The 21,290-nt window shown below is 42.6% G+C and overlaps 1 protein-coding gene across 1 annotated transcript in view; it reads left to right on the forward strand.

Moving 5' to 3' along the window:
- Positions 1-21,290, forward strand: part of DZANK1 (double zinc ribbon and ankyrin repeat domains 1) — an 84,222-nt gene extending 62,932 nt beyond the window's left edge. Inside the window, exons 13-20 of the mRNA XM_023549996.2 lie at positions 3,211-3,314; positions 5,257-5,331; positions 7,156-7,252; positions 7,653-7,753; positions 13,032-13,112; positions 13,870-13,997; positions 20,075-20,149; positions 20,547-21,290. Of these exons, the coding sequence (XP_023405764.1) occupies positions 3,211-3,314; positions 5,257-5,331; positions 7,156-7,252; positions 7,653-7,753; positions 13,032-13,112; positions 13,870-13,997; positions 20,075-20,149; positions 20,547-20,712 (827 nt within the window). The 3' untranslated portion in view covers positions 20,713-21,290. The remainder of the gene's footprint in view (positions 1-3,210; positions 3,315-5,256; positions 5,332-7,155; positions 7,253-7,652; positions 7,754-13,031; positions 13,113-13,869; positions 13,998-20,074; positions 20,150-20,546) is intronic.

Below are 21,290 nucleotides of genomic sequence, written 5' to 3' on the forward strand. Positions count from 1 at the left end.
AGGCCCTTTATCTTTCCATATAAATTTTCAAATCAGCCTGTCAGCTTCTACAAAAACCTTCTGAAATGAGCAGTAACACAATGGATGCCCCCAAATAGCACGCTGACCCAAATATCAGTGAGATACTGTTCCTATAAAAATTGCTGTTTCAGAAATGCAACTGAATTATTTTTATAGCTGTGGCATTATGTGGTCTTGAGGGCACTTCTCACTCTTGTTGCAACAGACTCAAGAAATGGAGATGCAGATTCAGACTCTTAGAGGGGAAGGATGGATGTAAAGTCAGGAGGGGTGGGCGCAGTGATGAAGCCACAGTCAATCTCTGACAAGCCAGCATGTTTTGTCTTTTTAGAGGGCAAGTTTGGAGGGACTTTGTAATTGAAAGCAGGTGTTTAAAAGATGCTTCCAAGGTACACTAAGGAGCAATGGTATGTACATCCCATTTCTTCCTGTTTCCAGTTAGCGCATTACTAAGATCTACCATGGGCAATAGACCCTGTAAGCAGAATAGACGTGATCTGTGGGGGAGATTGCTGTTTGCTGCCCAGTGTCCTTTCACACCTGCTCCTTACAAACAGAGCCCTCTGTTCATTTTGGGATGGCTCTGTGCATACTAAAACCACGTTTTCTGGCTTCCCTTTCAGTTGGGGGTGGTCACATGACATGGTACATGAGCAGTACTTACTGGGGGCATTCTGGAAGAATCCTCAAATGGCTGACACAGCAGGAACTTGCCCATTTTGTCTCCCCACATTCTCTTTCATTTATTTATTACCTGGTGCATTGAACAAGCACAACTTGCAATGCAACTGTTTCCACTGACCCTGTGGGATAACCTTTCCTTGTTCCTTACTGGAGCTGTGGGCAGGCTTGACTTTCTGCTCACTCTGCATGACGGAGTCCTGCAGCCATTCTCATTGAGGGCAGCAGTGGTTCAGTGGCTTAATATTACTAAGAGGGCAGTATTCCCCAAATTTATCTACAAATTCAATATCATAATCCCAGCTGGCTTCTTTGTAGAAATTGACAAGTTGGTCCTAAAATTCATATAGAAATGCAGGGAACCCAGAATAGCTAAAACAATCTTGAAAATGGGGTGTCTTTTCATTTATTTAGATCTTCTTCAATTTCTTTCCATAATTTTGTACTTCTCAATTTTCTTTTGTTAAATTTATTCCTAAGTTTTTTGTTTTTTATGTTTTTTTTTTTGATGCTGTCATAAATGGGGAGCCCTGGTGGCATAGTAGTTAAGTGTTCAGCTGCTAACCAAAAGGTCGGCAGTTCAAATTCACCAGCCCCTTCTTGGAAACCCTACGGGGCAGTTCTGTTCTGTCCTGTAGGGTCACTGTAAATCAGAATCAACTTGATGGTAGTTGAGTGTCATAAATGGAATTGTTTTCTTAATTTCATTATTCAGATTGTTCACTGGCAGTATATAGACATATAATTGATTTTTATGTATTGGTTTTTACTGAGCCCCAGCTGTCCACAGTAGTAACTAGTTTAACATATTCCTCAGTGACTTTGCTCCCTTCCCTGTCTCACTGTCTCTACTCCACCTCTTGTGCTTCCCAGGATCACCGTCCAAATAAGTCACCTGTTGTAAGTCTTTCTCTCAGGCTCTGCACTCAGGGGAACCCAAACTAAGACACTCAGGCTCTTTTATTTAATCTCATAACAACACATTAGGTAGGAGGTCTTAGTCCTATTTTATAGGTAAGGGAAATGAGGCTTAGGGAGATTAAATGTCTGGCTCAAGTTCACTAAACTAATAAATGGTAGATTAAATGTGGTTCTGTTTGAACTCCAATTCATATGCTCTTTCCACTAAATCATGCCAAGTGACCTTAAAAAAGCTACCCAATTGCTCTCAGGTATGTGCTGAGACTGTGCTCATTGGAAAAATGATTTGATATGGATTTTCAGACTCATGGCCACTGGGCAGAGCAGGCAAGTAAAGGCGGAAAGCTTTACTTACAGGGGCTGTGGGTGAGGGCTATGCCCTGCCCAAAGAGGTCAGCTCTTCCTCCAGCTCAGCCAAGCCTGTGCAGCCAGGCAGGCCACATCTTCCAGTTGTACATAAGAAACCAGAAATCCAGACTTTCATGTAAAATCTTACGAGCTTTAAATGTTGTTGTTAGTTGTCATTAAATCCATTCTGACTCATGGTGACGCCGTGTGTACAGAGTAGAACTGTTCTGTAGGGTTTTCAAGGCTGTGACCTTTCGGAAGCAGTTCATCAGGCCTGTCTTCCAAGGTACCTCTGGGTTTGTTCAAACTGCCAACCTTTCATCTAGTAGTTGAGCGCTTAACCGTTTCCGTCACCAGAGGACTCCAAGCTTTAAATGGTTAGCAACTAATTCAGATGTGTTTAAAGTCCTGTGTGGATTTCATGAAGCCCTGGTGACACAATGGTTAAGAGCTCAGCTGCTAACCAAAAGGTCAGCAGTTCAAATCCACCAGCTGCTCCTTGGAAACCCTATGGAGCAGTTCTACTCTGTACTATAGGTCTATGTATGAGTTGGAATCGACTCGACGGCAACAGGTTTGGTTTTGGTGTTTGTGGACTTCATGGGAGCACAAGGGAACTTTCTGAGTGATGGAAATGTTCTGTATGTCGATTGGGATGGTACTTACATAGGTGCATACATTTGCCAAACCTCAAACTCTGCATTTAAAATAGGTGCATTTTATTATGTAAGTTATATCTCAATATGGTTCATTTAAAAAAAAAAAAGACTCCATGTGGGGCAATCAAAATATGTCCTTTTGAGAATCTATGATATTCTGTGATTAGTGTTAATGTTAGTTGCTGTCGAGTTAGTTCCAACTCATGGTGACCCTGTGTGTGCAGAGTAGAATTGTGCAGGTTTTCAACGCTGTGACTTTTGAGAAGCAGATCACCAGGCCTGTTTTCTGAGGTGGCTTTAGGTGGGTTCGAACCACCAACCTTTTGGCTAGTAGTCAAGTGAGTAACCGTTTGCACCCCCCAGGGACTCCATTCTGTGATTAGTTATGTATAAAATGAACCTGATAGCAACAATGGAACTTGACCCAGTACATAGTTGAGGTTCAAGAAGTAAAACAATCACAAAGCTTGGCGGTGGAAAATAACCTCTCTGAGAATGTACGCTCCATGCGATCGTTTTCTTTCTCAGCTGCAGAAGAATCATCCACGTGGCTGAGTTTGGGTGTCTCTTCTTCCTTTAGGATATTGGAGAAAACAGTTGGATCATATCTCTGCTCATCTCAGGTCTTATGCTCAGAACAACCCTGAATTCCGGACCTTAATTGCAGAACCCAGGATGGGAAAGGTGGGAAACTCTGAGTCTAGAGCGCTTCTGTGGGATCAGGCTGAAGCGTCCCCCAACCCCCGGGGCTTTGCCTGAAATTGCACCCTTGCTTGCTTCTTTGTCTTATCTGCACTGCTTTCCACGCTTTCTTACTAGTCCCCCCTTGTCATTGTGAGCGTTGTCTCAGGGTCTGCTTCTGGAGCACTTGACCTGAGACAGTAAGATTCTGAACACCTCATGCTTAGAGGGCATATGTTATGGAAATTCTGATGGTCAGAGCTAAAAGGCCTGGAAGAGCTTAGTCCAGCCAAATTGTGCACTTAAATCATATACTCTGTTAACAGCAATAATAATCATCATGATTACCGTTTAACAGTGTACTCAGTATCTATATAGTATTCATCATCTCGCCCTCATAACAAACCTACAAGGTAGGAGTATTATCTTTGTGGCAGTTTAAAAAATGGCCACAAATTCTTTGACAGTCTTGCCTTCAAAAGGTTGAATCTATGTCCTTCCCTTGAATCTGGGTGGGCCGTGACCATTCTAACTAATAAATTATGGCAGAAGTGATGCTGTGTGGCTTCCAAGGCTGGGTCCTATAAGGCCAAGCATCTTCGTCCTGCTGGTACACTCATCTCCAGATGCTCCCTCTTGAGAAGCTCCATCTTGGAACCCAGCCACCCTGCTGTGAGAGGCCCAAGCCACACGGAGTGGCTACATGTGGGTGCACCAGTATGCTGCCCCAGCTGAACCCAGTCTTCATTCCAGCTCAGGTGTCAGGCATAAAATGATGAGACAAGATAATTCCAGCCCTGAACATCGAGCCACCCCCTCACCACTTGTGTCTTTCCAGCTGAAGCCTCAGATATGTGAGGCTTCTGCCCTATCTGAATCCATGAGCATAATAAAATGGGTGTTCTTTAATGCCACTAAGTTTGGAGTGTTTTTTTACACTGCAGTAGATCATCAGAACAAGCCTTATTTGACACACAGGAAAACTGAGGCTCAGAGAGGTTTGATGACTTGCCCAAGACTGCACTGCTGGGTTTTGGGGGAATTCAGGACTTGAAGCCAGGTCTGTCGGACCCTAAACCCCATGCCCTTTCTCTGGAACTACACTATCACTGTAAAGAGACAAGCTTTGTGAGAGAAGCCTTTCCTCTGTTTGTCATGAGACTAGTAGGAACCTTTTCAAATCTGCCTGTCCACTCCTCTGCCACCAAATAGGCCAACATGGAACTATTTTTTGTCAAGTATTGCTCAATTTTCTTTGATAATCTATTTTGATGATTTATAAACTCTTTGGTCTAATCCAGGAGTCTGTAAACTATGGCCTGCAGGGCAAATCTAGCCTGCTGACCAGTTCCGTAAATAAAGTTTTATTGGATCACAGCTACACCCAATCATTTACTTATTGTCTGTGTCTGCTTTTGTGCTAAATAGCAAAGTTGAGTATTAGTAACAGAGACCATATGGCCCACAAAACCTAAAACATTGCTATCTGTCCCTTTACCAAAAACATTTACTAACTTCTGGTTTAATCTAAATTCTTACCACTACTCGTAGAAAAAGCTGTTCAACTGTGATACTTGTCCCCTAATTGCCAAGGTCTCCCTCCCATACCCACTTATGATTAAAACTTAAAATGTATCTCTTATAGAAAGCGTAAATGTGGGTCTTGCTTTCTAATCTAATTTGACAATCTCTACTCTTTTGTTGGAGTATTTAGTTTATTTATAATTAATAGAATTATTGATATGGCTGGATTGGAGTCTGCCATTATGGTATTTCTTTTCTATTTATTTCGTCTAGTTTTTGTTTCTCTGTCCTCTCTCCTGCCCTCTTTCGTGTTAATTAAATATTTAATTAGCACTTAACACCTCAGATTTTCTAGATTGTTGCTCAAGTTGATGAGTCCCACACTCATGGTTGTGAATTCTTTTTAATTCTTTTTTAAAAGCTTATCTCTGCTACTGTCCATGAAGATGGTTGTGAGGTTAGCATCAGGCTGAATTATATTAAAGTCTCAAGCAAGGTAAGTAAAATCCTCAGAAATTATTCATTTGAGAATTAACTGAACTAGTAAATTGTGGCTTACAGTTTATAGAAATGATGTCTAATCCAAAGAAAGAAGTTTTGGTTATTCTGAAACTTGACTATAAAAAACTATAGGCAAGGCATTTCATAAATTGAATAAGTAATATAGTGAAGTATCAAAGAAGGCAGCTTTTAGGCATGTAAAAATACATCAAGAACTGGAATTATCACTCACCGTATTGGTCCTGTAGTTCTCAGGCTTATTAGTACTCACTGAAGTCTGACGGCATGTCTGTGATACAATTGATTTGGGGAAAGACTGATAAAATGTTTGTTGATATGGGCTTTGGCCTATTTGCCTTATATAAAATAAATCAAACTTTGTGGCCACGTCTCTCTTGATCTGCTCTCTTATTTGGTGGCTGGAGCATTGCCACAGGGCTTGTAAGTGTGTGATTGATGTCTGCAGCTTTAGTTTTATTGGACAAGAAGTCAGAATATGCAAAAGAATAATTAATGGGTTGTTAAGATGGGTAAAGAAGTCAAGGAAAAGGAGGGGAGCAAACACTTATTAGGCCCTGGCTATGTGCTCTGTAGGGTTGTAAAAGTGTCTATGAAATTAGAATAGATACAGGGCCCTGTCTAACTCAGAAAAGAGATGGGAGTATCAAATGGGATAATGGACATGAAAGTGCTTTGAAGCCCATTCAAGCACTAAATGCTATGTTTAGAGCAGAACCTGGGCCACGGAGATGCTCTCAGGTTAAGGGAGGGAGGGAGGGAAGCAGGACAAAGTGGGGAATGTGTGTGAGGCTGTATCTTGAGCAGCCTAGCTTTAGCCACATCCATGGGGAGCTCTGGAGCACAAGTAACTCCACGAAGTTGTCTGTGCATGAGGCAAGAGGAGGAAGGGCCATAACCTCTAGAGCAAGGCAGCACACATCTACTGAGGGCAGGTCCCTGGAGAAGATGGTCAGCCATGAGCAGTTAGCACCTGGGTTGGATATCCTGACTGGAAGGGGGGACTGGGTGGGGTACCGACAGCATCTATGACACACTGTCTATCAAGCAGACGGGGAGGAATTGTCCCCAGGTTGAATGTCTTCTTTCTTAGATGCGTGTTTTAGTGTCTGGGGAATAGCAGAAGCTTTCCCATGGCAGGAGGACAGCTGCATGGGGTGGGGCAGGATGCCAGCTGGGGAACCAGTCCAGGTGGGTACAGAATTCCAAGTTGGGCTCATTTCATAGCACCTATTTTTATTTTCTTTCATTTCACTTTCACAGCATCCCTCTGAGATAGGTCGTAATATTTCCATTCTGCAGGTGAGGAAACCAAGGCTCAGAGAAATTAAGCAAATTTTTTCTTCTGAGGTCAAGAAGGTGACAGAACCAGGATTCAAACTCTGCAGCCTGGAGACACCCCATCCTGCTACCCTAATTCCAAGACATTGAAGAGTTTTAAGCAGGGGAGGGCTACAGTTGGTTAAAAATTGTACAAAGGTGACAGGGCAGCCAGATGGAAGGTGGGCTGGCAGAAACTTGTTGGAAGGCTGTTGGAGTGGTCCTCACGTGAGACGAGGGGCTGCAACCGTAGTGACTTAGAGAAGAGGCCGGACTGAAGTGCTGTTTAAAAGGCAAAACGGACAAAATGTCATGGTGAGGTGAGAAGGATGTCAGGAAGGGTGTTGGGGTTTCAGGCTTGACTGGGTAGATAGATATGTCATTGACAAAAGAGGAACAGGTGGACAGGGAGAGAATTCTTTCTGTTGAGACACAGCAGCCTCTCCATCACTTGTGGTGCTTGAATTTTGTCATTGGCCAGAACCTTGACTTCAACAAGGTGGTGGATTTCAGTGACCACTTTCTGAGCAGTGTCACCGAGGGTGGTAATGGGCTGTTCAGCAGCAGATCCAGCTCGGGTGAGTTGTTCCCCTCTGGGGATTTTTAAACAATTGATGGACTTGCAAGGACAATAGAGAATCACTTAAAGTTTGCTAGCCCAACCACACATTTTTATGTTCCAGCCATTTTATTCCTCTGGCTTCCCTGAAGTTGGGGCAAGACTTTCAAGTCTGTCACAGGACCTGGGCAGATTCACTTGGGGGTACTCTTTTGGGCCTGAAAATGTCAATCCCTTCTACTCTCACCTTTCCTCTAGTTCCTGGACTGAGGGAAATAGCTCCAGGAGTCCTTCCGACCAGTTTTAATTAAATAGAAATATCTCAAAGTCTCCTTGAGTGGCATTAAAGCAGAGTAGTTCTTTATCTATGGGCAGTGGGAGGCAGCATCACTTTGGACTTCAACTTTTTGTCATTTCAGTGAGTGACTACAGCCAGAGTCCCTCAGATACCACTGAAAAAGCCAAGAGGACAAAGAACTTCAAGGCCAAAAAATTTCAAGAGAAGAAAGAACAGCTTAGAGTATGTGTACTTGTAGCTGTCTTCTTCAGCGGGTCTATTTGTTTTATTTTCACTTTTTTTTTTTTAAATGGAAAAATACTGTCTTATTTTCTGTTTTTCCTTTTTTTTTTGAATAACAGTGTATTTTTATTTTATGTGGGCAGAATCCTCCCAGATAGCTCGAGAATTCTTGAATTACTTCTGTTTCCTCTGGGGTCATTTCTCTCTGCTCATTTTGTTCCTTCTTTTTTATGTTTTTGGTTTGCCTCAAATATGCAATGGTCCTTGGTTGTCTGATCATGTTGACAAATGAAGGAATAGTCTGAGTAGTACAGGTGCCTGGCATGGGTGTCCAGATGGGCATGTGGCCTGTGTGGGTGGACCTGGCATGCTGTTGGGCAGACTTCCCTGGAGGATATGTGGGCAGGGAGCGTGGAGAAAGCCATGGGGTACCCTAAATTGTCACTCTGGAGGTGGTAGTGGCACTGGTGGTGTGAAATGCTCTAGTGTATTTCATTCCTGGGTGGAGCTGTCCTTCTATCTTTTCCCTCCACACTCTCCCCTGTGTCTGTTATGGCAGTCTGGCTTTGCCTTCCTTCCTTTTTCATCCTCAGTGCTCCCAATAGAAACCTTTGTCATGCAAACCACATACTTTCTGAAAAATAGTTATCAGGATTTAAGGAAGGAGCAAGAGTTTCCTGCCCTTTTTGCATTGGCGAGAAGGAGAGGTCAACAGCTATCTTATTATTCACAATAAACCCATTGCCGTCAAGTCAATTCCAATTTATAGTGACCCTATAAAACTTTTTTCTATAGGACAGAGCAGAACTGCCCCGTAGGGTTTCCAGGGAGCAGCTGGTGGATTTGAACTGCTAGCTGTAGTTCTTAACCACTGTGCCACCAGGGCCATTCACAATAAAGCCCTTTAATAATGCATTCATGTGTTCAGCTTGTATCTAACCACTGCCTTCCTTGTTGATTAACTTTGAGCTTCTCCAGAAAACACTCCTAACTCTGGTGTCTTCAGCTGGTTTTTCTTTGATTTCCATATCAGTCAGATTTCATTTACTTTCAATATTCTTGAGATTCTTCAAAATTTCTGGTCCACTGATGTTACACTTTCAGAGTGTCCCAAGCTGTTAGAGTTTTCTTTTTAAAAATATATGAACAATTTCAGTCGGAGCTTTGGAGAAAGAAATCGTGGATGTCCTTGTCTAGTTCACCACCTCACTTTCTAGTTAGTTCTTTTTGGCTGCAGTATGACAAACAGATGCAATTAGGAACAAGCCCCAAAGCCTTGTCTCCTAGCCTGAGATGAAGATGGGGTACCATGTCAGTTCTTTTCCTCCACCTTCAGCTTCCTTAAAACCAAACCCACTTCTGTGAAGTCTACTCCAACTGATGGCAACCCTATAGGACAGAGTAGAACTGCTGCAGGTTTCCAAGGCTGTAAATCTTTATGGAAGCAGTTTGCCACATCTTTCTCCCATGGAGCAGCTGGTGGGTTTGAACTGCTGACTTTTTGGTTAGCAGCCGAGCATTTTAATCACTGTGCCTAAAGCTTCCTTAGTGGTGTGCATATCAGCCTTCTGACTTGCATCATGATTTCTCTGAAGGCAAGGAATCTGTTCTTCATCTTGTTTTTTCCCACCACATACTTTGCATGCGATAAACACCAGTGAATTTGGGTTGAAGACCTTAGAATTATCTTAAGTTTTTTTCTATAAATTTTAATTATTTTGTTGTTATTGAGAATATACACAGCAAAACATACACCAGTTCAACGGTTTCTACAGGTACAGTTTAATGGCATTGACTACATTCTTCCAGTTGTATAACCCTTCTCACTCTCCTTCTCTGAGTTATTCCCCTCTCATGAACCTTGACTTCACTGCCCCCTAAAGTTCCTATCTAATCTTTTGAGTTGCTGTCCTCAATTTGATTCCATATAGATAGTTCTTAAAAGAGCACAATGCTCAAGGCAGACCTGTTTTACTAGTTAAGCTAAACCATTGTTCAGTTTTAAGATGACTTCAGGGGATATTTTTGGTTTACAGTTTAAAGATTATCTTGGGGCAATAGTTTCAGGGTTTCATCCACCCTCCTCAGCTCTGAGAGTCCATGAGAATTTGAAATTCTATTCTGCATTTCCCCCCTACTGATCAGGATTTTTCTATGGAACCTTTGATCAAAATGTTCAGAAATGGTAGCTGGGCACCATCCAGTTCTTCTGAACTCATGACGAAGGAGGCAGTTGTTCATGGAGGCAATTAGCCCCACATTCCATATCCTCCTCCTATCCCTGAGTATCTTTTCTTCCTCTGTTGTTCCAGGTGAATAGAGACCAATTGTTGTGCATTGGATGGCTGCTTGCAAGCTTTTAAGACCCCAGGCACTTCACAATGAGAACTAGGAGGTAGAACAGAACACTAAACACAATATTAGGCCAATTAACTGGGATGTCCCGTGAAACCAGGACCCTAAACATCCAAATCAAAGAACCAAATCCCATGAGGTGTTTGATTGTACATAAGCAGCCTAAACAGCTACTCTTTTTTTTTTTTTTTTTTATCATTGTAAATGTATCTATCACACAACTTTTGGCAACTGAACTTTTTACAGGTATACAACTTGTTGACAGCAGTTACAATAATTGGCTGTGCAACCCTACCCTTAATCAATGCAATTTTTCCATCACCAATAACCCCGCTTTTCCCCCTCCCTCCCACTCCTGGTAACCACTGATAAACTTTGGTCTCTATACATTTGCCTTTTCTTGTCTTTTTATGTAAGCGAGGTCATACAATATTCGTCCTTTTTATAATTGACTTCTTTGACTCAGCAAAATGTCTTCAAGCTCCGTCCATACTGTAGCATGTATCAAGACTTCGTTTCTCCTGCTGGCTGAGTAGTATTTCATTGTATGTAGTACCACATTTCGTTTAGCCATTCATCTGCTGATGGGCATTTAGATTGTTGCCACCTTTTGGCTATTGTGAATAGTGCCGCAGTGAGCATTGATGTACAAGTCTCTTTTTGAGTCTCTGCTTTCAAGTCTGTTGGGTGAACACCCAGGAGTAGAATTGTTGGGTCATATGGTAATTCTATTTTTAGTTTTTTGAGGAACTGCCACAGTGTTTTCCAAAATGGCTGTATCATTTTACATTCCCATCAGTAATCGATAAGTGTTCCAATTTCCCCACATCCTCCCCAACATTTATTATTATTATTACTTTTAATCCTAACCGTCCTATTGGGACTGAAATGGAATCTCATTGCGGTTTTGATTTGCATCTCTCTGAAGGCTAATGACACTGAGCATCTTTTCATATGTCTGCTGGCCATTTGAATGTCCTCTTTGGTGAAATGTCTGTTCAAGTCCTTTGGCCATTTATGATTGGGTTATTTGTCTTTTTGTTGTTAAGTTGTTGAAGTTGTATTTATATTTTTGTTATTAGATTTTATCAGATATATGGTTTTTGAAGATATTCTCCCAGTCAGTAGCTTGTCTGTTCAGTTTTTTTGTTAAAGTCTTTTGATGAACAAGTTTTTAATTTTTCTGAGGGCCCATTTATTTATTTTCCTTTTTGCTGTTTTAACTTTTATTGCTTGTGATTCCTAGCACTCTCTACCTTCCTCTAGTTTGAAATATTGTTACGACCCTAAGAGGTATATGGAGTTCCATGAACTTAATAACAATTTACAATTTTAGAGCCTCTACCCTCTTACTCTGTATGTGACCTGAATCCCTCCATTGTTGTGTGCCTTTGTTGTCTCATTTGCATTTTGCCATAAGTATCAAAAGCTAAAACATTAATTCAGTCATTCAGTGATCATTTTGAGGAAATATATACCAGGCATGATCTATATTTTAAAAATAAAACGTTATTCAAAGTCTACTGAGAACCCAGACATAGGTCACATATCTAGAGGCCATAGCTACAAGACAGCCTGGAAAAGTAATGTGGGCACTTTCCAAAAGGTGGAACCCTTTCCAAATAGGGTTCTTATATTGGGCGTAAACAAAGACAACCACCACAGTGCTCAAGAAATTCGTTTCTTCTCTCCATTTCAAACAAACAAACATTAACTAAAGAGACAAAGGTCTCAGAACTCACGAGGTTGACATTCTGGTGTACGGTAGTACATTTCCCCCTAGAGAATGAAATTCAGCATAAATAGGGGCCCCTTACAACACTGTCTGTGGATTAATGATTAAAGTACCTTGTTCTGAGGCACCCCGCCCTAGAGCAGGGAGGCCACAGCCTGGCCCTGGCACCGTCTTCCAACAGGCTTAGAGTCCTTGACTGACACCCTCATCCACATGGCTTCCCAGGGAGCCGGGGCGGGGGGCGGGTAGGTATTATTTCTACTTCAGAAACAAGGCAGTGGTGGTCCCCTGACCACCCTACACTTAACGCTGGAATCCAGTGGCAGGAACATAACTAAAACTAATGGCTCTAGCTTTCCTGATTGCTTCCTTCAGTCTTTCAGCAACCAGCACTTAGAAAGTCTTTATATATAAACATGAATTTAGATTTAATGTAGAATTATCAAAATAATTTTATAGCATTTTGAAAATGTAAATGATAATAAATTCTTTAGGTCTCTAATGATAAATGTGAGCTTTCCTTCTAAACAAGAGGTCAACTTTATTGGTTCCCTCCTTGGGTGAGCACATTTTCTGAGCTGTCATATTCAGGCTGATACTGAGCACTCTACAGAGTGTTTCAGGATTCACCTGGTAGCTTTGCCTGGAAATATTCATAATAGAACTAGTGTGGGGATTCTCACCGCATCCCTGTCTTTAATAACTTAAAACAACATCAGTGTGGTGTTCTTCCCCAAGTCAGGGCTGCAGAGATCAGCCAGAGCTACATTACCAGTTACCAAGTGCAGGAGAGTTGACTTTGGCTTGTGGCGATCCCACGTGTGTCACAGTAGAGCTATGCTTCATAGGATTTTCAGTGGCAGATTTTTTGGAAGTAGATTGCCAGGCCTTTCTTCCAAGGCACCTCTGGGTAGGCTCCCACCTTGCAGTTAGCAGCTCAGCACATTAACTGTTTGCATCACCCAGGGACTCTAAGGTTGCTGCTGGATGTTGAAGACCACACACATGCATACGCACATTCATACTCACACTCATGCTTGCCTGTCCCTGTGGCTCAGAAGACAACTGAGAATGTGGCCGTATCCTTGGAGAGGAAACATTTGCCTAGTGGGCCGGCCCTCTGCAAGTGAGACTTGACTGTGAACGATTTTGAGACCATGGAAATGACCACATTCTGTAATTCTCCAGCCTGAAAACAGACACTTGCTGAAGGAAGTCGGACCTGCAGGGGGAGGAAGAGTCTCTGTTATTGAACAGCTGCTTGATGAAGTAAGTGTAACCAAAAGAAAGAGCCTTGTATTCTTACCTGTTACTAGTTTTTATAGCAAAGAAAATAGGCAGAAAAGTGGGCCCAAGTAACATGTATAAAACCAAAAGCAAAAAAACCGATTGCTATAGAGTGGATTCCGACTCATAGTGACCCTATAGGAGAGAATAGAACTGCCCCATAGGGTTCCAAGGAGCGCTTGGTGGATTTGAACCGCCAACCTTTTGGTTAGCAGCTTTAGCTCTTAACCACTACACCACCAGGGTTTCCAGCATGTATGAAAATGGATATAATTTCTTGTCTGCGACTCATGTGACCTCATGTGACCTTTGGCCTGGTGTTCCTAAAGAAGCAAGGTTGTCAGGGGTGTCTCTGCCTCCTGATGTGGGAAGCAGCTTTATTGCCTGGGTGATTTGGCAGCTCTCTCCATCATAGGCTGAGTCTAAGTGTTTCACTCAGTGAGATGGATTGACATAGTAGCCACAACAATAGACGTGAGCATACCAAGGATCATGAAGATGGTGCAGGAATGGGCAGTGTTTTGTTCTTTTATGGATAAAGCCACGGAGTTGACTCACAGCAACTAACAACAACTTAGGGTTTCTGTTTCTCTTCTCCTTTGATCTAAAAGCGGTTTAGTTCCGTAAGAACTTTAACTATTAAGCGCAACACACTGGTTTTTACACTTAATAGGATGGTGATTGGCTGCTGTTGAGAGCAAGGTTTTGTGGCGAGCTTTTCCTCTTCCGTATGTTGCAGGGAGCAGATCCTAACTGCAGTGATAGTGAAGACCGGCCTGTCATCACCGTCGCTGTTATGAACAAGCACCACGCAGCGATTCCGATTCTCGCGCAGAGAGGAGCACACGTCGACCAGCAGTCGGGACTGTAAGTGCAGGCGTTGGAAGGAGAGCTCCGGCCCGTCGCAGGCAGCTGGAAACTCACAGGGCTTCCCTGCTGCAGAGTCAGTCTGCATGTGCCTGTTCAGTTAGGACCACCCGAGAACCGTTTCCATCCACTTCAGCCTTCTTAAGAGGCTTATTTGTTTCCAATTTCTAAATTTGAGTCAAACAAAAGAATTGACTGTCGCTTTGCCAAGTTTAGCAGCTTTTATAAATGATGATACATTTTGTTATCTATATTGTTGGGAGCAGCACATCCTTAGTCCCTGGGATGTGAAGAAATGCTTTCATCGTGACCTAAGCTGTCAGGATGTACTAAGAGAAGAAAGGCCCCAGTTGTTCCCTGTGGAAATACGCCCATGAAGTTGATGTAGAAAGAAAACGTAATATAGTCATTTCTGGGTTGTTATACTATTGGGGAGGAGGCCGGGTACATCCAAGTTCACCACCATCACCTGGTGCCGCGGTTCCCCACTGAGAGACAAAGCGGGGAGAGGCATCGGTCATGTTGGATGTTTCGTTCCTTACTTTTCCAGCCTTGGCCCTGTCCTGCCTCATGACCTCCTGTCCCAGCTTTGTGATTTTATTGTTCTCTTGCAAACTACTTTGGAGACCTGGGACAGAAAGTTCCTAAAATCTGGGCCATTCAGTTTTGAAATGAATAACTGCTTATATCCTGTTGACCAAGTTGCTGAAATAGCCTTCCAGTGATATCTCAGACTTCTGGTACAACTACCTCCTAACTATTACTAAGACAGGGTCGGGCAGGCCAGTGAGAGGTGCTGCTGAGTATGTCAGCACCGCAGCGGCTGGGATTTAGAGAGCTTTACCTCTGGTTTTCTCTGTTTTGAAATTTGCTCCAGTGTTTTCATGCAAAATATATACCTGTTCATTTTTTATGATCAATTTCATAAGTTTTTGCCCAACAGGACAGCTATATAAGTAGATACTACCTCCCCTCAGTCCCTTTCTTTAGTTTCATTTTTATAGGAGTAAAGATTTGATGGCAGGCATTGCCTTTCTCAAGTTTCTTAGAGTTTACGTTCATCATACTGTCAACTCCTTCACTGTCGCACAAGAATGACGTGAATTACCATCATCGTTAATAAAAATGATGTTGCCTTGTTTTATGTTAGGATATACTTTATATATTTATAATCCAGGCAAGTTTTGCTTATAACATTTAAGCATAATGTTTTGTGGTTGATAGAAAAATCCCTCAAGTATATATTTTTTTTTATAATTTTTATTGTGCTTTAAGTGAAAGTTTACAAATCAAGTCAGTCTGTCACATATAAACTTATATACACCTTACTACATACTCCCATTTACTCTCCCCCTAATGAGTCAGCCCGCTTCCTCCTTCCAGTCTCTCCTTTCGTGACCGTTTTGCCAGTTTCTAACCCTCTCTACCCTCCCATCTCCCCTCCGGACAGGAGATGCCAACACAGTCTCCTTCAGTATATTTTGAATTGAAGCTTAAGTATGATAAGTCCTGTCTTCCTGAAAAGTCCAGCAAAGAGGATGAAGCTACTCAGGACATCAGACAGATTACCTATCTTGCTTTGATGTCCCTCAGTTTCCATGTTTGCATCAGCACCACTCTACAAATTTACATTTATCCACATGCGATTGCATTGCTTTTCTACCAGTCTGACACTGTGGTTATACCTGTCTGTCTACCTGGTGCATAATAGCCCTTTGTTACTCGTAGTTACTATTAGTAGTATTTAGCTCACATGCGTAAGGAGGAAATGAAAGCTAGATTGAAGGCCCTCCCCTAAAAGAGAGCACAGAGATCTTTTCTTCCTTTCCAGTGTATGCCAATAGAGGAAAGTGGATGTTTCCACTGAGAGCCAAATTCTGCTAAGCCTGGTTTATATCTGTTAGTTTCAAGTGTTTAGACCTAGGTCAGCGTGGCCTCTGCCCCACAGCTGGGCTTCTGTAGATCAGGAGCACAACCTTGAGGTCCGGAGGTCTGCTGTTCCTGGAGAAGAGGCTCAGCGTGGTGTGGTGTTCCTCAGCAAACAAGGGTTGCAATGCTCTCTCCTACCCCAACCATGGTTGGCTGCAAAGAGAAGGAGACTAAGTGGTCTCCACACAAGAAAAGTTTCATTAAGTAATGTGTGTGTAGGGGTGGTGACAGAAAGCCCTTCACTAGTGTTTCTGGTTCCTCTGTTTGTGTCATTCCTACCAGAGTGACATATTCAACAGAAGGAGAGCTGCTGTGGAGAAATACATATCCTCCTCCAAAGCCGATGCCTCTTACTAGCAGACTGCAGAAACAGATTCAAGGTCTCCATGAGGCGAGGAAAAAGAGAAGTGGGCTGTTAGCTTTTGGACAATAGAGGCCCTCCTTTACTTCACTGGAATCAGTGATGTGTCTCTAGGTGGGAACATTCCTCTGTTTGGAAATAAGACCTCTAGACCCACAGAGCATAGGGTCACAGGGACAGGAAGCAAAAATTTTATGAGTGGGTTATAGTGAGTGGTGCCACTTCCATTTCCACCCCTTGATTCCTGGACCAGTGAATCCTGGCTATGGGAGAAATAGCACCATCTATCAATCAAGCCAGCTGCTTTAGGATGACGGGGAACATGGTTGTTGTTGTTAGTTGCTGTCAAATTGGTTCTGACTAGTAGCTACCCTAAGTACAACACAATGAAACTGCCCAGTCCGGCACCGTCCTCGCAATCATTGTTATGCTTGAGCCCACTGTTGCAACCACTGCGTCAGTCCATCTTGTTGACGGTCTTCCTCTTTTTTGCTAACTGACTACTTTACCAAGCATGATATCTTTCTCCAGAGACTGGTCCCTCCTGATAACATGTCTAAAGGACGTGAGGTGAAGTCTCACCCTCCTTGCTTCTAAAGAGCATTCTTGCTGTACTTCTTCCAAGACAGATTTGTTCATTCTTCTGGCAGTCCATGGTATATTCAATATTCTTCACCAGCACCATCATTCAGAGGCATCAATTCTTCTTCAGTCTTCCTTATTCATTGTCTAGCTTTCACATGCATATGAGGTGTCATGGATTGAATTATGTCCCCCCAAAAATATCTGTATCAATTGGCTGAGCCATGATTCCCAGTATTGTGTGATTTTCCTGTATGTTGTAAATCCTGCCTCCATGATGTTAATGAGGGAGGATGGGCGGCTGTTGTGTTAGTGAGGCAGGACTTAACGTACAAGATTGGATTGTGTCTTGAGACAATCTCTTGAGATATAAAAGACAGGAGCCAGCAGAGAGACAGGGGCACCTCATACCACTAAGAAAGCAGTGCCAGGAACAGAGTGCACCCTTTGGACCTGGGGTTCCTGTGCAGAGAAGCTCCTATTTCGGGGGGAAGATCGATGAGAAGGCCAACAGAGAGAGAAAGCCCCCTGGAGCTGACACCTTAAATTTGGATTTTCAGCCTACTTTACTGCGAAGAAATAAATTTCTCTTTGTTAAAGCCATTCACTTGTGCTATTTCTGTTATAGCAGCATTAGATAACTAAGACATGAGGCAGTTGAAAACACCATAAAGTCAGGAACACTTTAGTCCTTAAAGTGACATCTTTGCATTTGAACAGATTTGCCTAATGCAATACATTGTTTGATTTCTTGACTGCTGCTTCTGTGGGTGTTGATTGTGGATACAAGTTAAATGAAATCCTTGACAACTTCAGTCTTTTCTCCTTTTATCATGTTGTTGCTTATTGGTCCAGTTGTGGGGGCTTTTGTTTTCTTTATGTTGAGTTGTAACCCATCCTGAAGACTGTGGTCTTTGATCTTCATCAGTAAGTGCCTCAAGCCCTCTTCACTTTCAGCAAGCACGGCTGTGCCATCTGCATAACGCAGGTTCTTAGTCTTCCTCCAATCCTGATGCCCGGTTCTTCTTCATGTAGTCCAGCTTCTCAGATTATTTGTTCAGCATACAGACTGAATAAGTGTGATGAAAGGATACAACCCCGATGCACACCTGTCCTGGTTTTAAGCCATGCAGTATCCCCTTGTTCTATACAAACAACTGCCTCGTGATCTATTACAGGTTCCTCATGAGCACAGTTAAGTCTGTGGAGCCCCATTCTGTGGAGCGTCACCCATGATTTGTTATGATCCACACAGTAGAGTGCCTTTGCATAGTCAGTAAAATGTATTTCTGGTATTCTCTGCTTTCTGCGATGATCTGTTTGATATCAGCAATGATATCTCTCATTCCACGTCCTCTTCTGAATCCAGCTTCAATTTCTGGCAGTTCCATGTCAATATACTGCTGCAACTGCTTTTGAATGATCTTCAGCAAAATTTTACTTGCATGAGATATTAATGATATTGTTTGATAATTTCCGCATTCAGTTGGATCATATTTCTTTGGAATGGACACAAATATGGATCTTTTCCAGTTTGTTGGCTGGGTAGCTGTCTTCCAAATTTCTTGGCATAGATGAGTGAGCACCTCCAGTGCTGCATCCATTTGTTCAAACATCTCAGTTGGTATTCTATCAGTTCCTGGAGCTTTGTTTTTCATCAATGCCTTCAGTGCAGCTTGGACTTCTTCCTTTTGTACCATCAGCTCTTGATCATATGCTTCCTCCTGAAATGGTTGAACATCAACCAATTCTTTTTGGTACAGTGACTTTGTGTATTCCTTCTACCTTCTTTTGATGTTTCTTGCATCGTTCAGTATTTTCTCAGTAGAATCATTCAGTATTGTAATTCAAGGCTTGAATTTTTTCTTCAATTCTTTCAGCTTGAGAAATGCTGAGAGTGTTTTTCCTTTTGGTTTTCTAACTCCAGGTCTGTGCACGTTTCATTTTGATACTGTCTTCTCGAGCCGCCCTTTGAAATCTTCTGTTCAGCTCCTTTATTTCTTCCTTTCTTCCATTTGCTTTAGATACTCTGCATTCAAGAGCAAGTTTCAGAGTCTGTTTTGACATGCGTTTTGATCTTTTCTTTTTTTCCTGTTCTTTTAATGACCTCTGCTTTCTCCATGTATGATGTCCTTGATGTCATTCTGCAACTCGTTTTATCTTTGGTCATTAATGTTCAGTGCGTCAAATATGTTCTTGAGATGGTTTCTAAATTCATGTGGGATATACTCAAGGTCATAGGTTGGCTCTCGTGGACTTTCTCTGTCTATATATATATATAATATGTAGAGAAAGAGAGGGAGAGATGTTTATCCCTAGGAAATAGCTCACATGGTTGTAGAGGTTGATAAATCCCAGGTCTGTGGGTCAGGCATCAGGCCAGAGGCTTCTCCTGACTCACGTAGCTGCGGGGGCTGATGAACCCAAGATCAGCAGGTCAGACAGCAGGCTGCAGAAGATGACAGATTCCAAGATTGGCTGGCAGTATGGCAGGCAGCTGTCTCAAGTCCCAATAACCAGTGATCAGATGATGATGAGCCAGTTGCCAGACCTAGAGCAAGCAAGTGAGCTTTGCCACAACATCCATATATGTATTGGATGCAGGCCACACCCCCAAAGAAACTCCCCTTACAACTGATTGGTTGATCACATCAGATCACATCACGGAAGATGATTACATCATTTCATAACTGCCAAAAAACTGAGAATTGTGGTCCAGCCAATTTGACGTACAACCTTACCCATCAGTCTCCCATGCTGTCCCTGGCCCTGTACTTCACCACACATGTTGTCCTCCTCTAGCAGTTGATCCCTCCTGATGACATGTCCAAAGCAAGTGAGTCAGAATTTTTGGAAGTAGATGGCTATGTATTTCTTCCTAGTCTTAGTCTGGAAGCTACACTGAAATCTGTCCATTACGGGTGACCCTGCTGATACTTAAAATACTTGTATAGCTCCCAGAATCACAGCAACATACAAGCCATCATAGTAGTACAGATGAACTATCTAGTCTCAAATCTTACCCACTATCACTGTATGTCTCCAAGAAAACGGGCAGAGAGGGAAGACTGCAGAGGTTTTTCCAGGTTAGTTCAGTAGGTGATTGGGTGAAACCAAGGCTCCCTTTGATCCCATGCTCCCTCTCCAGTTTCCCAGTGATGCTACCAAGGATTTAGCCAAGAATGATTTTCTTTCCCCTAAACAGGCTCAGAAATACAGCTCTTCATGAAGCAACTCTGCTTGGCCTGGAAGGAAGGAAGTGCATTGCTGCTTTACTGGGGTATGTTCCCTGGCCTTTTGGGAACACATTTGAGGGCCACAGTGAGCCCCACTGGTCAGTCCCTGTGACACAGGCTACCATCACACCATAGTTCATGGGACACTGAGGGCTTTTAAAAGCACAATGACAATGTTGCCCTCATTAAACACACTCATTTCTAGACTTTGATGCAAAGGGAACCAATACCAGGGCTAGTGATTGATCATTTTGAAATCACAGAGCCCTCAAAAGGTCTCAGGGTAGAAACACCCCAAAAACTGAGGTCATGGTGGCCTCCTGGGGACAGTTTTGGGAGGTCAGCCTGGGAGGTGTCCAGACCAGTCTCTGTTGCAGAGAAGAGTCAGGCCCTCAGGTTCAAGTACCCGAGTCCTTCAGCTCATGTCCATTTCCTTCACAGATGCAACGCAAGCATCCAAAAGAAGAACACGAAAGGCCAGACAGCATATGACCTGGCTCTGGAGATGGGGGATGACCTCATCATCTCCTTCTTTGCTGCTAAGCTTGGCCAAGGGCCCCTGGACCAATTTGTCCAGTCCAGAAGCCTCAGCCTGGATGACTGTTAGACCTGAGGACCACCACAGGCATCCTCTGAGAAACCACCCAGCTCTGGCTTTCTTTTGTGCCTTTCTTTCTGAAACGTGTATTTGAGAATTGAAGTTGAGAGGAACTAATGTGATTTTTTTTTTTTAATGATATGACAGTGGTGTAAGCCGCCAAAACCACATGGGCATTTCCCAGCATACCTTGGATTGTGATGAGCTCAATATTTGCTTTTTAATGGTTTATTGTTTGTTGTTGTTTTTTTTTTCAGAATGTTCTTCTCAAGTTTTAATTTATTTTTCAATAGATAATAATTGCATATCATTCAAAGCTAAAAGGTATAAACTATTATACAGTGAAAAGTCTCCCTCTCATTCCTGCCGCATAGCCACCTAATTCCCCTCCTCAGAGGCCACCAGTGATACCAGTGTCATCTGTGTCTTCCCAGAGAGAGTACAGGAGTATAAAGAAATTCCTACCTATAGAATATACAGAAAATATAGATACATATATTCTTTTCCCTCTTTTAGCATAAATAGTAGCAAACCAACACTGTCCTGCAGCTTGTTCCTTTTGCTTAATGGATCTTGTAGGTGGTTCA

This window comes from Loxodonta africana, chromosome 24 (assembly GCF_030014295.1).
Source record: "Loxodonta africana isolate mLoxAfr1 chromosome 24, mLoxAfr1.hap2, whole genome shotgun sequence".
NCBI lineage: Eukaryota > Metazoa > Chordata > Mammalia > Proboscidea > Elephantidae > Loxodonta > Loxodonta africana.